Source organism: Aythya ferina, assembly GCF_964211825.1.
Source record: "Aythya ferina genome assembly, chromosome: 11".
Taxonomy (NCBI): Eukaryota; Metazoa; Chordata; class Aves; order Anseriformes; family Anatidae; genus Aythya; species Aythya ferina.
Window position 1 is genome coordinate 18,957,580 of NC_140307.1, and position 17,872 is coordinate 18,975,451.

The 17,872-nt window shown below is 38.5% G+C and overlaps 1 protein-coding gene across 1 annotated transcript in view; it reads right to left on the minus strand.

Moving 5' to 3' along the window:
- Positions 1–17,872, minus strand: part of UNC13C (unc-13 homolog C) — a 172,643-nt gene that overhangs the window by 79,134 nt on the left and 75,637 nt on the right. The window contains exons 10-12 of the mRNA XM_084532291.1: positions 7,493–7,662; positions 5,899–6,014; positions 4,959–5,122 (exon numbers count right to left, since the gene is read on the minus strand). Coding sequence (XP_084388417.1) covers positions 4,959–5,122; positions 5,899–6,014; positions 7,493–7,662 — 450 coding nt within the window. The remainder of the gene's footprint in view (positions 1–4,958; positions 5,123–5,898; positions 6,015–7,492; positions 7,663–17,872) is intronic.

Genomic DNA, 17,872 nt, shown 5'->3' on the forward strand with positions numbered 1-17,872 from the left:
TAGTGCCCATTCAAAAAATTAACTTGAATTTTGACTGAACTTGGTCATACTGAACTTCAGCTAAATTCTGTCACTGCTCAAAGAACCCCCAAAACACATCATTTCAGTTTATTTGAATCTTGTAATTGTTTTCTGTTCCTAAAGATACTAAAACAAACAAACAAGCTCTTTACAATTCTTACAAGCCTACACACACACATTCTACCTACGTTACTTTTTCTGATACCCTCTTATTCTTCCAGGGGTCCTCTGAATTCCTTCACTGTGAGACCTGCCTGATGTTCCTGTGAGTGACCCGCTTCATCATATTCCCACTCTCTGGTGTTCTAAGGGTCCAGAAGTTTGCTTCTGCTAATGAGACAATAATGTCTTTTCCAGGGTCTCTCACATCACTGCCATAGTCTATTTGCAGATGCTTTTTTAAATAGTCCTCTAGGTAATCTGTTATTTCACATCTGTCAAACAACTCATTTTTTTTTCAGTTAGCCTATATTTTTTGGTTATGTGTATAATTTAAAATGGAGATCGCGATGTGCTGCAGAAGGCAGCACATGAAAGTGCTTCTTTTGCTTTTCAAGTATTCCCTCTCAGTGCACAGAATCAGACTATGAATGCTCATTTACAGATTCAGAAATGAGCTGAAAATACTACTCTGCCAGTACCTCACATTGCTCCAAAACAAGCCCTCTCCAACACTTTAATTTGCTTCAGAAATGAGACATCTAAATTGCAATGTTTATTTCAGAAATCTGTGTCAGGTCACAGGCACATTTAAAAAGAAGGTAACTCCAAAACTCTCCAGATGTCTAGGCTCAGGAATCAATCTTCATTAATGTGCTTGATCTCTTCTGCTCAGTACCTAGATATCAGACATGGGTTCTCTAAAATTAGTGGCAAAACAATTCTTAACATCCTTAGTTAATGAGACAGGTTACAAAACCTGTACATTTGAAGACAGACAGACATTTGAGATACTACTCACATCAGCTACTCACAGCAAGTTAAAAGTGATCCTAAATACAATCACCTATCATTACAGTTAGGTTATCTACTGTTAATCTATCTACTGTGTTATCTATCTAGGTTATACTTGTCAGTATAGGACAAGTCTTGAACTCATCCTAGGTTTGAAGTGTGCTTTAATTATTGATGAGTGCTTAGAGTACGTGTGTGATCCATAAGGTAGTTTAAAGTAAATATGTAACAAATTTGCCCTGAAATTAAAAAGCAATTACCTGGAAAACTTCTAAAATCATAATTTTCTAACACTTTTGCATCTCACTAAAGAAATCCTCTTATAATTTAAGTCAGTTTCCAAGAGAAAGATCAGGTCATTAATTATGCATGTACAAACACCTAAAGAAAATCCCACCACTTATTTGTATTTATATTCTTTTTTTTTTTTAATTTATTTTATTTATTAATTATTTTTTTTGCTACTTTAGAGCATCACTGCAAGTCTCTGAAGTATTAAGGACATAAGATTACAGCACAAGTAGACAGTGTGATGAAACAAGGTTTTAATCCCCCCAAAAGCTAGGCTAAAGAACTAAATAATTGCTGGATTTTCTAATTTATATAGAATCTGGAAGAGAAGAGATCCAGCTGGGGATGGGAGGCAGGAGAGGCACACTGAAGAGAGTCTAGGGCTTCAATCTTCATATGAGGGGTCCTTTTGTATCTGCAGCCTTTCAAGGCCAAGCCAGGAGACTGACTTCCTGGTCTTTCTCTAGCATTAGACTCTCTTTAAAGTATTTTCTTGCTGGGTTTATATATCACAGTCTTGCATTGATATAGTGGCATATATTGGTACTTAAAACTCCTATCATGCTAGTCATGTTCAAAGTGCTTTGCAAACATTTCTCAGCATTCCTAGAAGGTAGATCATTAAATGCTATTATCTAAATTTTATAAAATTGGGAGAAACTGCTCTAGTATACACAGCAAATTTGTGTATAATTTGTGCAATTGCATGGACCTGGACTAGAACTCAGCATTCCCAGTTCATAGTGATAATACCAAACCTTCATTCATTGCCAGTATTTTTCAGAAGTGCTTTTAAATACCACAACATGAATCTGACAAAGATGTGATCAAGCTACCTACTTAAGAAAATGTTTCAACATGCCTCATGTTTTCTACAAATAGGAAAAACAATAATTTCCTTTGTATAAAATAAAATAGTGATATCAGATTATTTTTGCCAGTTTCAGGTAACCTTAAAGTTAATAGAAATCTCATCAGATCTATTTACCACATGCATTTTGAAAAATACATGTAGAGGAGATCAGAACTATCTTTTAAAAATTGACACCAAAATAATTAACAGATAATTGTATTACTGACTTACAATTTCCAAAAATCTTCTAATAGACCTAAAGATCCTTAGTGCGCGAGTAACCCTAAGTTGGAAATAAGAAGGCACTAATAACTCCACTCACTCACAGAGTCATACTTCTGGTGTATGCTCTGCCAAGGGGACTCAGCAGCAGTTGCTATGTGAGAAAACATTAATATTGTATCAACTGCCCTCAGGAAACAAGATGGACTGTGGAAATATAGTTTGGGTCAACATTTTAAGTTCAGGGAGATCTCTTCTGCAGGTTCATCTAATGAGTAAATGTTGCGCTACCATCTTGAAAACAGACCCAAATTGTATTTATTTGTTGTAGGGAAAATTTGAACCTATTGATATAATTTTGTTATGCCCTTACTTAGATCACTGCATTGTTCTACCTGTAATTTGGTTAGTGATGTTGATGACAACATCAGTGTCAAGCAACATTTATGTGAATTTTTGCTTCTCTGTGTCTTTAATAAAATTCTCAAAATTTATAGAACCATGTTTATCACATGCAATAATATCCATGACTCTGAGAGTGCTGATAACCCACGTAAGAAATTTGAAAGCCAATTGGCTTACTAGTACTTTCTAAAATAAAATAAAAACTTCTGACTACAAATTTCAAATTTACTTTCTTATTATACTTGCTGGAAATGCCAGGCTTGAGGTTATAAACAGTAAGTAAACTGGTGGAAAAGGTACAGAAGAAAACAAGAACAGGAAGAGGACAAGCCAAAGTAGGTCACGTAACTTAAAATGACTTAGTTAGATTTTTTGTGCAAGGATTCCTGAAAAGTATGTTGCATTATTTGCCCAGTTCCAAGTTAGATGTTCAGACTAAATTTACTTCCCTTTAATCAAAGTCTGTATGTTATGTTTTATATTAAAATTAAAGTAAAGCATCTTCTTAATATGAAAATGTAACCCATTTCTAACACTGCTAAATGAAAAAACTTTTAAAATTCTTGTATGTCAATTATATTTCTATTTTTACGATGCTGACTTCTGCTACATTTGAATTTTAAAAGTCAGTTTCAAACTTTTTCCAGTACCTTGATATTTTTTTCCTGTAGTTTTTCACACAATCATAATAAAGACATGAAAGAGGAGAACCTTCAAAGTCACCTTTTCAGTTAAGACTGCTCAGTTAAGTACAGCCATGCTGTACTGAAGTAACAAACTACTTGGGCTGTAGGTAAGAGTAAACACTAATGCTAAATAGAGACCTGCTTTATTTCCCAAGCAAAATGGTAATAATAAACCTCCCTTGGCATCAGTAGCTGTTGAGGATTCATCTTCTACAACCATGAGTTATTTTTTGTATGGATAGCAAGAATAACTTTATCACTTTAGAGATTAAAATTTTGGTAAAACGGGCATATCACTTTAAATCAAGTTATAAAATTATAATACTATGGTAGTTAATAAGTTTCATATATTAATCAAGATGTAAAGGCATACATGGGTGATGGAAATTTAAACATGAAAAAAACAATCACTAGCAAAGAATAGGAAATCAGAAATTCCAACTTCTATTCATGAAAGTAGTTCATGAATTTCTCCGTAGGTAGTAGGGATATACAATACCATGGGGGAACTGTCAAGTATAATTAATTCTTCCATGCAACGTTAAGGTCCTTGGAGGAAGAACATTAAACAATTATATATTACAAATATACCCTCTCCCTTTCTAATAGACATCCAGAACAAGAATTCACAATGAGCTATATGAAGGGAAAGAGATGCTCATTGCAATACCAGATGTTGTCATTACATTCTGCAATAGAAAGAAAACGTTATATATTTATGTGCCCTCATACTATAGAAAAAAAAAATAATTCTTTAAGATGTGCTCTAAAGAGATGGAGAAAACACAATTAATGTTCTGATTTAAAATTCCATAATATCAGCTTTCTATAGTGTCAATGAACTCATTTGGAGTCCTCTGTTTTCCTATGGCTGCAGTAGAAGCAGAATATAACCCTTTTCACTGGCAAACTTTTTACTGGACAAGGTAAGAATATATGATAGGGCTCTCATGTCATCAGGCTTCTAAGCTCAGTGGTGTTGTATTCTAAAGTAATCAGACAGCTACTTCAATATAGACAATGTAGTAATATGTTCTAATACTATTAAAAATGGTTTGCATGAATTATTTATGTTTATAATAGAAGGTTACTATAGCCATTACTGGCATTCTATGATGATTTCCATATTCCTCGGAATGAGTATGTAGCCTGTGAAACCCTCTTCTAGATAGTACAAATACCCGATCCCATCTAGTACAGTTAAGTCTTTCTGGTCCTTGCCACACATAAATATAATAAGGATTAAGAAATGCATTAGTGATAATACTAGTAACAGTTTATAAAATATTTATAACATATCTTAATGCCATTGCATCTGAGCAGCCCTTCAATGAGAATCAAAGGGACACAAAAGACAGAAAGAATTATGTCAGGAACCGGGGTGAATGGAAAATGAAAGCACAATGGCTTGAAACTCATTAGTTTCCTCACACATTCTCAACAGTAGTGTTAAAAAACAAACAAACCAAAAAACAACAGCAAAAATAAACAAACAAACAAAAAACAACAAACATGGTAATACTTACGTCATAGCTTGATAAATATATTCAATTCCATAACGCATTGCAAATTCATCTACAATTTCTTGTGCAGCATCATCAAAATACACCTTCCAGGCTTCATCACCTCTCACTTCAGGGATTTTTACAACACCATTACCTTTAACTTCCGTCAAGTAATGGAATAGATTCTAAATGAAAGAAATTTTTCAAATAGGAATTTTTAGCTTTTAAGTGGAATTCTAAAAATATGTCCAGTATAATCAGCAATATGCTCATTAACTTAGATTTTATTTATTTATAAAAGGCTGGCACCAACAAAACGTCCATGACACTAAATGCAGTTGTGTGTCTCTGTAAGTGTGGGTAGTGGAACTCCGGTAGTATAGGCCTATGATTCAGCACTGTGATCTATCTCACATAAAGTCACCTCAGTGAACTGGCAAAGAGAGACTACAAAATAAAGTTGCACAAAAACTTTCTGTACTTTCCTATACACCCTTGATAATGGATTAAATCATGAAGTTATACACAAGTATTGAATAAAAATAAAATCTCTGAAAGACATACACCGATTCATCAGTGATTTTATTTTTTTAATTATTGATAAAAGTAATCTATATGATTTCTCTACTATACAGAAACGGTTAGTCTTCTTGATGCTAGCAAGAATGTGTGGAGGATTAAATACTAAAAAAAAACAAACAACATGGGAGAGAACTTTGTTGACTCCACCTCCTCTTTTTTTTTTTTTTTCTGACTTCAGGCAGTAATGATCTATTGATGCTACACTGTTCTGTCTTTGACTATGAACCTTGGTATGCCAACCAAAAATAAGCTCATCCTGAAGTGTCACAGTAGTTTTTTATCAACGTTCTATTTTTTTATCTTTATTTTTTCTTTATCTGTGCAACAACTGAATAGTAACTGTTATAATAGTTTGCTTTCTTTAACTTCTCCAACATACCTCATGTAAACAGGTGTACTGCACATGGTAGGGAGCAACTTTCTCCTCTCCTTTTATTTCAACGTTGATTTTCAATCTTATAGCACCAGAGACAGCAGATTTATCTGTACGTTTTTCTGAAGGGCAGAAATATAATGTATTAGTGACGATGAAGAACACAAACTGTCATGTGAAAAACTTCCATTTTAGAGCCAGAAAGTCCTGCTGTTGAGAACAAGATAACACCTTTTAAATAGCTCACATACAGTTCAGGCCATGAAGCTAAACAGGCTGCATAGCACTTTAAGCAACACTTTCTCTTTTTCAATAGAAATTATTTAAATTTTCTATCTGGCATCTGCACTAATTATTATTCTCATTATTAACATTTTACTTATGAAAACTATAGCAACAGCCCAGGCTACTATGTCTTAGAGAAATTAAAAATGTTCTTAAAAGAAATCTATTCCAGTTCAGCTAAGCTGAGTCTTACAGATGAAATTATATAAATAACTTTAGTTATTTAGTTGCTGTCATTGCTGTCAATGACAACTGTCAATGATTAAATTTGGAATTCATAATGACACTTCTTAATTATAAAATATCTTATTTGTAAAAAATATCTAATCTTAAAAAGGAAATTAAGCAAAGCTTTATTTCCATTGTTAAAAAGAAATCAAATACACATCCATACATTTTACTATGCAACAAAACATTGGCCAGGAAAACAAGGACCATTGATAAGGAAACAAGTGCTTTACAATTTCAGAAAATTATGTCACACAATTCACCTGAAGTGTTTCTGAGAACAGGCAACCTAGATAAAAAAGTTACTGAAAAATTTTTGTTATCAAATGTAGGAGATTAACTTTTAAATGGTTACTTCAGAACACTTATTGCACACTAAGGTTTTCAGAATTAAAGAAGATGCTTAGATTTAGATTAAGGGAAGACATTCTGAGACACACTATCATTGATTTACTTCTGGTTCAAAGAGTGATACTTTTAAGACCTGACCAGACAAGAACATACAGTCATTAAAGATATCAGACAGCATTTTGAGCTCCAGAAGACTGCCTTGAATTTAAGAGTAAGCATGTAAACACATTTAGCATGTATAAAAGGGAAAAACAAACAAGTTTCATGAATAATGATGGATCTAAACAATGAAAAACAAGGATGATTAGGTATAGAAAAATGGTATATACATAATCTTACAAAATGTAATAAAGTGAATGCACACAAAGAAAATGTTCACTAGTAAAACTTTTTACCATATAATAATACTGCAGATGGACTAGTCTGAAGTGATGGCTTTTCTTGCATTTTTTTAAAAACTTTTATATTAAATTGAAATATTTGTTTTTGTTGTGATTAGTTTGCTCTCTGCAATTATAACTCTGGACTGAAACCCAGAAAATATCTTTTATTTTCAAATTGACCTGTAACCTGTAACCTGTAACATCTAAGATTTTAAAAATTGCATATCAGTACCAAAGCTACATATTTTGAAGCACCAGATCTACAGATGCTGAGATTCTACCTAAAGTTGTTAAAAAACAAAACAAAACAAAACAAAACAAACAAACAAAATAATCAACAGTAAGAATCGTACCTAAATTATACCATACATCCATTTCTCCACTCAGTGTTCTTACTTCAATTATTGTTTGCCCAAGGAAGTCATCTGATTCCTTTTTGAAATGTTGTTTTACTCTAGATTTGATGTCATCATCTTCATCCCATACTCTCACTTTTATTCTATCTGTAGAGTTATGGCATTCACTGTAAAAACAGTAATAAAATTAAGCATGTCACATATTAGCTGCGTACATTTGTACTACCATCTAATTCATTGTGCTTGAATTCTGTATACTTGCTTAAATTCTTTATGTAACAGAATACCAATAACTGCAATATTGAATGAAATAGAAGTTCATACCATATTGCCAGGGGAAGGCTAGAATTCAATACATATAGAAAGCAAAGAGAGTAACTTGACTGAATTATGTATACATGTGGATAGCATTTATGAATGTTGTAAACTATTGAACATTGAAACTATTCACTAACTTACAATGAGTACTTCTTGGTGCTATTACTCTACAAATATCTTAGGAAAGATACAGTCAGATCAGTCATATTTTTTCATTCATGAATATTCTGTAGTCCATATAGTAGACCACAGAAATAGTGGCCTAATAATAATAAATAATAATAATAATAAATGTAAGAAAATCTTAGAGACAATTTTCCATATGGGGAACAAAATTTTTGAGTAACTGATTTGTTTTACTCTTCTCCAAGACCTCAGTTTCCCTTGTAAGGAGAAGTAGGGACAGATTGCCATGCACTAAAAAACTGCAAATTTAAGTGGCTTATTAAACCCTCGTGAGTTGAGTTAATTTGAAAAGCTTCTGGAGGCATGACAGTGATCCCAGTGGATAATATTTTTTTGGTCTCAGCTCCAAGGTCTTAGTTTGAGACTCGATTAAGAATTCTTGCTTGAATTCTATTCTAAGCACCACCACTGCTCAATGATCTATTTCAGCAATTCCAGCATTAAAACAGTAATACTATAACTTATCTCCCAACTGGCACCCCTCAGGGTGTGTTCTAAGAATTAATTAGCAGTGGTAATAGGCTTTGGAAGTATAAAGTGCTTTAAGTGCCATTATTACTGTCAGGGATAATCAGTCACTAAAAATGGCATGCACTTCTACCCTGCCTCACTGTGACATCACTCAATATCACAAAAATATTTGTGCCTGTTCATATTCCAAATTTCAACACTGAAGATATCTCTGGTAATTAAAATATATGTTGTTTTGTGATTAGCAAGACTACTGAAATCTGGTTTCCTTTTGTCTTATGGCCAGCTTCTCTGACATCTAGCAAACTGCAATCATCAATTGCGTCTTGTCTCATAATTGGGATTTTTATAAACTACCCCTTCATATGGACTCCCTGGTGTCTATTACAGGGTGAGCTCATATTGAGGGCACTGTTAGTATCTCTCATCTCTGTTTGTCTGTTTTCAGAGAATGTGACAGATGCAATATTAGGGAATCTGTGAGGTTTCTTTGAGTGACTGCAAAATTCAGAAGTTATTGGCAAAGACATATAAAAAAATAGGAAGACATGCAGATGGATCAAAGAAACATCCTTGTCTTAAGAAAATAGGCTATACCCAGAACCAAAGTGTCTAATTTTCCTAATCAGTAGCCCCGAATTACTGATTAACACCGACAGAGTCCTGAATAGCATTTAGTTGTGCACTCAATAGAAATTTTAAACGAGGATTTTCTACTGTGGTATAGGGAGATCCATCACTGGTGAGGCATTTATGTGACCCTCACCACCATATCTGTGTTATTAGTAGAAGTCTTGTTCTTGTTTTGCTTCTCAGGGGGATGCCACCTCAGGGAAATGTACTTCAGTACAAATACCATGTTTTATTCTCCTGAGACAACACATATTTCCCTCTAATGTAGCTGATTAAGCTACATAAGCTGATTAAGCTGATTAATGTAGCTATAGCTGAATATTTGTTCAGATGGTCAGCACCACTGTGCTTTTCCCTGATTCATTCATCTTTCCCTCATCTTTTTCTGCTTTAATTTTAGGTTAGTGAGACATGGTGGTGGCACTACCAATGGGTTTATAATCACACATTAATCATCTTGTCTAAACCTTTAGTGATCAGTCAGGTCTGCTTCTATGTGTTTGTAATGTTCCTATTCGAGACCCCATAACTTACATAGACTTCTGATGCTGGAAGGGACAGGGACAGGGTGGATGAATGCATTTTTACTTGCCTGCCCTGCAGCATTGAGGTTGCAAGGAGATTTACTATTAAGCTTACAGAGCTGTCTCTGCATGATTCTGCTTACCTTCCTCGCCTCTCAAAAACAGCACTATGTAAAGAGATACACATCCTGCTTTAGTCTATCTGATAACATCTTTGCAGAACTGTGTGGCTTTACAAAAATGTGGGATTCCTATCTCTGCTTAATCTGTCCAGGAAAACCAGCCCAAAGAATTCAAGAAAATGCAATGTATGTCACTTTCAAAACATTCCATCTTCTAGCCACTCCCTATTACATGCTTAGTAAAAGTGTGCACGAAGGTGAGACACAGGAAATGTGAAAAATGAATTGTTCTTTAGCACAGAGACTGAAGGTACTGATACTTTTGAAAGCTGAAAAATTTCCTCTATATTCAGATAAGATAGATAGTAGAGATAGTTTTAATAATTTATCCACAATCTGGTGTTGCTATAACAGAAGAAATTTTGGTTATTTCTGTTACACTGTACAGGTGGTGCTCTTTAAGGGAATTCTAAGGAAAAAAAACCATCCAGCTGGATACCTGCAGTAGATGCCAGAAAGTCTCCATCAGAAACTCTGGACTGAAATATCTGAAATATGAAGCAATGGTCAGCTTCAACATGGAGATTTCAACTATCATAGTGTCTAAATTACATCAATGCTGTTTGGTGCTAGAAGATACCTTTTCTCATCATTATCCGCTAAAATATACAGCAGCAAGAATGATCAGAGACAGTCTAGTTTGTACAAACACATTTTTTCTTTCCTGAGAGTGACTGGAAATCTTCCCAGGCACGCTCAATTGGATTTTATATCTTTATCTTTAATGATATTTTCAGTATACCACCAGGAAATCTTCAACAATATCAGAGATCAGACAAATTCTAACAATTTAATGATGACCCTTATATTGGCCAAGTGGCAATCATTGTCTTCAGAAAAAAACTCTTCATTGATCTAATTTAAGTCACATAGTGTCTGTTTTCATTCACTGAATGGAGTAAAAGATATCCATTGAAGCTATTTGTCAGAACCACATGATGTCCTCATAACAGCCAAAATAGAAGGAGTAATATAAAATAATCATCCAGTTATATGAAAGACTTCCGGATTAGACAATTGCAGCTGAGGTGTTAACATAATGAGTGGTTGGAGGAAACATGATCCCTTCAGTCTGCAAGGCAATTTGGAGAGGTATGCTTGCTAAACAACACTGACACAAATAAACAGACAGATTTCCATATTTCAGCAATTTGAGTCAACTGCTGAAAACAGTCAAGAAAATCATGAGAGAAGACTTCTATCATTGTGTTGGATGCTCCTGAAGTACCAATATATTTAGAAGTTTGTACAAAACTGAAAACCATACAGCCAACATATTTTTCTCCCCTGTAACTGAGTTGTCTCTCTTCCCATATCAGACAAGTTCAACTAAAGATGCAAGCAGACAGATGGCAGTAAAAACCTGCCCCTTTATTATGGGGTTGAAAAAAAATCACCCATCACTGATGCCTTGTTACTCAATAAAACAATTAAAAACTATTCTGATACCTCCTTTCTGATAACATGAATTAAAAAAAAAAAAAAAAAGAAAGCCCTTGCTACCTATAATATATTAGTTAAGGGAACATCTGCTGGCCTATTTACTTCTCTAGCTTTTGTACAAAAAATATACATTTCAAGGAAAGATGTATTCTTCCTGTGGTATTCTTTAGTTGATATTTTACTGAGGTGCATACGGGTGTACAGAAGCTCTCCTGTAGCTTATGAGTTCTCACATTGAAATCTATGCCAGTATCCCAGGTTTCTGTGGCATGGACATTTAACAGAGCGTTGCAGGATGTGTTGGTATAAACATTCTGCTAGCCACACAGTCATATTAGGATTATATATGATTCTGCAACCTGAATACTGCCCTCACTCTATCTGCTGTGACAGAACAAATGCACACTGGTGAGCCATTTTTTTCCAAGTCCTTGTTTGAGAACAGATTGGGAAATTTAAATGAATGTCTTGGTAATATGATTAAATACAAGATTTAAGATTTTTTGTTTCCAGTGTTTCCAGTGATTTTATGGTAGCCATGCTCACAACGCGGCAGTTTGCGCGTGCAGGGCGAGCGGGGGGCCCATCGTCGCTCTGTTGCAGCTGCCTCTCCCTTCGGTGCTTGTAACCTGCTTGCGTAGAACCTGACCATGGTATCAACCAGGCAGAAAACCGTGGCCTCCGCATCTCATGCGGCATCTCCAGCCACGGTCACCAGTGTGGCTACTCAGACGGAGGGCTCGGGGAAACACGCAGCTGTCCAGGTCCTGCGCTGCAGAGTGTGCCCCAGCCTTCTGTCGGTCTCTGACAGCAGTGGTGGGTATACCTGTGGGAGGTGTGCCCAGGTTGAAGAACTGCTCAGCCAGGTAGCGAAGCTCCGGGAGGAGGTGAACAGGCTCAGGAGCATCAGGGAATCAGAGATGGAAATTGACTGGTGGAGGTGCACTCTACCCTCTCTGAGGCAGGCTCACGAGCCTGCCACAGCACAGGCGTCTCCTGTTATGCAGAAGACGGAGGTTCCCTCCTCCTGCCAGGCAGCGGGAGGAGACCTAGATCAAGGGGGGGAATGGAGGCAGGTGCCTATTCGGGGTGGTAGGCGAGCCCTCTCTCTGCCCACCTCACCTTCTCATCTACCCTTAAATAATCGATATGAAGGACTAGAACAAGACAATCTGAATGACAAAGTAGATAAAAACCCGTCCCAGTTGGAGGGGGCGCCTAAGACAAGGCGACCTACACATCGCATTGCCACATCATCCTTCAAAAAAGAAAGAAGGGCTATTGTTATGGGGGGTTCCCTTCTGAAAGGGACAGAGGGACCGATATGCTGACCGGACCCAACCCGCAGAGAAGTCTGTTGCCTCCCTGGGGCTCGGGTGAGAGACTTTGCCAAGAAAGTCAAGCGCCTGGTACGGCCCACTGACTACTACCCGCTACTGGTCTTTCAGGCTGGTAGCGATGAAGTAGCAACGAGAAGTCCGAAGGCGATCAAAAGAGACTTTAGGGATTTGGGGCGACTACTTAGAGGATCAGGGGTGCAGGTTGTGTTTGCCTCTGTCCTTCCGATAGGGGGGATCGAAGCTGAAAGGTGTGCTGTTCACATAAACTCGTGGCTTCGAGACTGGTGTGACCGGCAGAATTTTGGGTTCTTTGATCACGGGAAGGTCTATGCTACACCGGGCCTGATGGCACCGGATGGGATGCGCCTCTCTCGGAGAGGGGTAAGGATCTTTGGTCAGGAGTTGGCAGGGCTGATAGATAGGGCTTTAAACTAGAGTCGAAGGGGGAAGGGGCTAAAACCAGGCACGCCGGTGAAGACCTAAGGGATGGTACGCTAGAATCAGAGGGGCTGTGTGCCAGTGAGGTCCTTCGGTCAGATCCACAAGGTGCTGAGTATAAGGAGGCGCACCTGAAGTGCTTCTACACGAATGCATGCAGTATGAGGAATAAAATGGATGAGCTAGAAGTCCTGGCCCAGTCCCGCAACTACGACATCATCGGCATAAGTGAAACCTGGTGGGATGAGTCCTGTGACTGGGGTGTTGCGATAGATGGTTACAGGCTCTTCAGGAGGGACAGGCAGGGTAGGCAAGGTGGTGGGGTGGCGATGTATGTGAAGCAGGGGCTGGACTGTGTGGAACTTCAGGTCGGCAATGGCAAAGTTGAGAGCCTCTGGGTAAGGATCAAGGGACGAACGAATAAAGGGGATGTCGTTGTGGGAGTCTATTACAGACTGCCTGGCCAGGACGATAGCGCCGATAAATTATTCTTTACAGAACTAAGAGAGGCCTCGAGATTAACTCCCCTTGTCCTTATGGGGGACTTCAACTTGCCAGACGTTAACTGGGAGTGCCACACGGCTGACACGAGCAAGTCTAGGAGGTTCATGAAGCACCTAGATGATAACTTCTTGGTGCAGGTGCTAACGGAGCCAACTAGGAAAGGTGCCCTCCTAGACCTGTTGCTAGAAAACAGAGAGGGTCTGGTGGGAGATGTGGTGATTGGTGGCCGCCTTGGTCATAGCGACCATGAAGTGGTTGAGTTCAAAATTTACGGTGACAAAAGGAAAAGTGCCACCAAAACCTCATCCCTAGATATGGGGAAAGCGGACTTCAGGCTGCTCAGGGAGCTAGTCAGCAAGGTCCCCTGGGAAACTGCTCTTGAAGGCCTCGATGTCCACCAGTGCTGGCCATTCTTTAAGCGATGCCTCCTAGAAGCACAAGATCAGGCAATTCCTAAATATCGCAAGTCAGGCAGGCGGGGCAGGAGGCCGGCGTGGCTGACCAGGAACATTCTAATGGAGATTAGGCGGAAACAGAGAGTGTTTCGCTACTGGAAGGAGGGCCAGGTGTCATGGAAAGAATACAAGGATGCTGTTCGTGTTTGTAGGGAGAAAGTTCGTGTGGCCAAAGCACAGCTAGAGTTGAAGCTGGCTGTGTCTGTGAGAGAAAATAAAAAGGGTTTTTTTAGATATGTGAATGGAAAAAGGAGAACTAAAGAATACATAGGGCCGCTCCTTGATAGGGAAGGTCTCCTCACAGACAATGACATAGGCAAAGCAGAGACGCTTAATGCCTTCTTTGCCTCTGTCTTCAATGCCGATGATGGGCTTCGGGACCCAGAGTGCCCTGAGCTGGAGGACCGGGACGGTGGGGATGACAAACTCCCAACCGACCCTGAACGTGTGCGGGATTTGCTACTCCACCTGGATCCCTACAAGTCCATGGGTCCGGATGGGATTCATCCCTGGGTGCTGAAAGAGCTGGCGGACGTCATCGCGGAACCTCTCTCAATTATTTTTCAACGATCCTGGGAATTTGGAGAGGTCCCGGTAGACTGGAAGCTGGCAAATGTTGTGCCGATTTTCAAGAAGGGTCAGAAAGAAGACCCTAGCAATTACAGGCCTGTCAGTCTCACGTCAGTGCCTGGTAAAATGATGGAGAAGATGGTTCTCGAACTTACTGAGGTGCACCTGGGGGACAAAGCAGTCATTAGTCCCAGCCAGCATGGGTTTGTGAAGGGTAGGTCCTGCCTAAGTAACCTGATTTCCTTTTATGATGAGATCACCCATATGGTGGACCAAGGGAAACCAGCTGATGTGATTTTTTTGGACTTCAGCAAGGCTTTTGACACGGTGTCCCATAGGATCCTACTGGACAAAATGTCCACCATATAGCTAAATAAAAACATCATACGATGGGTGAGCAATTGGCTAACGGGCAGGGCCCAAAGGGTTATGGTAAATGGGGCTGCGTCAGGCTGGCGGGCGGTCACCAGTGGGGTCCCTCAAGGCTCCATTTTAGGGCCGGTACTTTTCAATATTTTTATAAACGATCTGGATGTAGGAATAGAAGGTATTTTGAGCAAGTTTGCTGATGACACCAAACTTGGAGGAGTTGTGGACTCGAATGAGGGTGGAAAGGCCTTGCAGAGGGATCTGGATAGGTTGGAGAGCTGGGCAATCACCAACCGCATGAAGTTCAATAAGAGCAAGTGCCGGGTCCTGCACCTGGGACAGGGAAACCCTGGCTGCAAGTACAGGCTGGGCGATGAGATGCTGGAGAGCAGCCTAGTAGAGAGGGATCTGGGGGTCGTGGTAGACAGCAAGTTGAATATGAGCCAGCAGTGTGCCCTGGCAGCCAGGAGGGCCAACCGTGTCCTGGGGTGCATCAAGCACGGCATCGCTAGTAGGTCAAGGGAGGTGATTGTCCTGCTCTACTCTGCGCTGGTGCAGCCTCACCTCGAGTACTGTGTGCAGTTCTGGGCACCACAGTATAAAAAGGACATGAAACTGTTGGAGAGGGTCCAGAGGAGGGCTACGAAGATGGTGAAAGGCCTGGAGGGGAAGACGTACGAAGAACGGCTGAGGTCACTAGGCCTGTTCAGCCTGGAGAAGAGGAGGCTGAGGGGAGACCTCATCACAGTCTACAACTTCCTCGTAAGGGGGTGTCGAGAGGCAGGAGACCTTTTCTCCATTAACACCAGTGACAGGACCCGCGGGAACGGGGTTAAGCTGAGGCAGGGGAAATTTAGGCTTGACATCAGCAGGGGGTTCTTCACAGAGAGGGTGGTTGCACACTGGAACAGGCTCCCCAGGGAAGTGGTCACTGCACCGAGCCTGTCTGAATTTAAGAAGAGATTGGACTGTGCACTTAGTCACATGGTCTGAACCTTTGGGTAGACCTGTGCGGTGTCAAGAGTTGGACTTGATGATCCTTAAGGGTCCCTTCCAACTCAGGATATTCTATGATTCTATGAAATAAATGTAGAACTTCATACCAAGTTTGCTGAGTTGCTCATCCAACTCTTGATATTATGCAACTCATACAATTAAGTTCAAGAAAGCAGTTCTGCATTTTTTTACTCACAGTCATTCAATAAGATATGACACTTCAACATCTACTGGAGTAATACAATCGAAAAAGAAAACATGATCTACATACAGGTAGCCTGTAAGAAGTTTATGAGTGTTTTTTTTTTGAATTGACTTCATTTCTAGTATTGGCCTTTGAATCTGTGTAAGGAATGGAAATACATTGTTTAGTATAGTTGGGTTACTTAGTACCATTTCTCAGACAAATAGAAGAGGCAATTAGGGTTATACCTCTTTCAAACTCACAACGGGAATGATAACCACTGCAATCAAAAGGCAGCAGATTTCAGTCAAAGAACAGAGAAGTGAAAATCGCCATTGTGCTACATGACAAGGAGATCATTTCTCATGGTACAACATTCCACCTTCTTGAAGAAGACAAAGATAATTTCAAATGACTGAACCCTAAGGAATAATGAGAAATACTGTCTTCCTTGTGAAAGGAAAAAGGAAAAGGAAAGGAATCAATGTTATATCCCGAAGACAACTATTTTGTTTTGTGGTGATTGGCTATTTTTCAAATGTTCTTTTACACATGGTGACTAACCATAGATCCTGAATCCTGGATCCTGAATCCTGGGCAGTCTGCAGGATCCTAAACTGTTCTGTTACTGCTTCATAAATTCATGGATGCTAATAAAAATGATATATCCCTTTTATCATCACCAATACAAGGTTTCATCAGATAAAGTTGTATCAAATTAACACTCAGTTTTGAGTAACACTGTTAGGCATAAGATTAATAGACATACATAACAAAGTTCCACAGGTTAGACTATTGTAATGTGTTACCAGTTTGCATATATTCTCAGTAAGAATTCAAATAAGGCTGTGTTCTATTGAACCCTGGAATTGTATATCCTTTTAAAATTATTATAATAGCTTTTCACAATTTACTATACTACTGTTTTCACACACCTTCCATATAATGTCTATTGATTTTATCTGATAATACTGTTGAAGGTACTTTCAGGGTAGACTAGAGCTTTTCTGAAAAATATAAAAAATCTGCCAAAATAAACAGGCACACAAAAAATAATTTCACACAAAATTTTCTAAACAAAATCTAGGGCTTATATTAGCTTTTCAGAATCCTTAATTGACTTTGACAATAGCAGTTAAATGCACATCATATACTGTGACACATAGTAATCAAGCTGAGAAAAGAATACATGCTGAAATACTTATGATACATGTAGGGGAATAACATTAAAAAAAATGACATTATTATCAGATTGGTACCATTCTCAGTCAGGAACGCGTTGTATCCTAAAGCAATATTTAAAGGAAAGGAACATTATAGTATAAGTGAACTGGAATTTCCTGTACTGTAATATCTCTTTCTGAAAGAAGTTCTGAGAGCATTGCCAGAGTTAGAATTGGCATGAAAACATATTCAAACCTTAGTAAACATATTTCAGATTGAAACATCTACTCTGTGGTCAGGGATGAACTTCTGTAATGTGCTGACAAAAAATGATATCATTTTCAGTTCTGGGGCTGTAGCCAAGGAAATGAGACAGAAAGATCCTACAAGACTCTTCAGATCTGACAACACTCAGTCTTGGAACTATTACAAACAACCCAGCCCAGAGTCTAAAGTGTACCAGATATTATGAAGTGCCTCATTTTCACCTATGTTAATCATACTGTTGAATAATTTGTATTTATTTATTTATTTAACTTTCATGGTCAGTGTCTGAGGCACAGGAATGCATTTATAACATCTAAAGTTAAAGTCCAAACT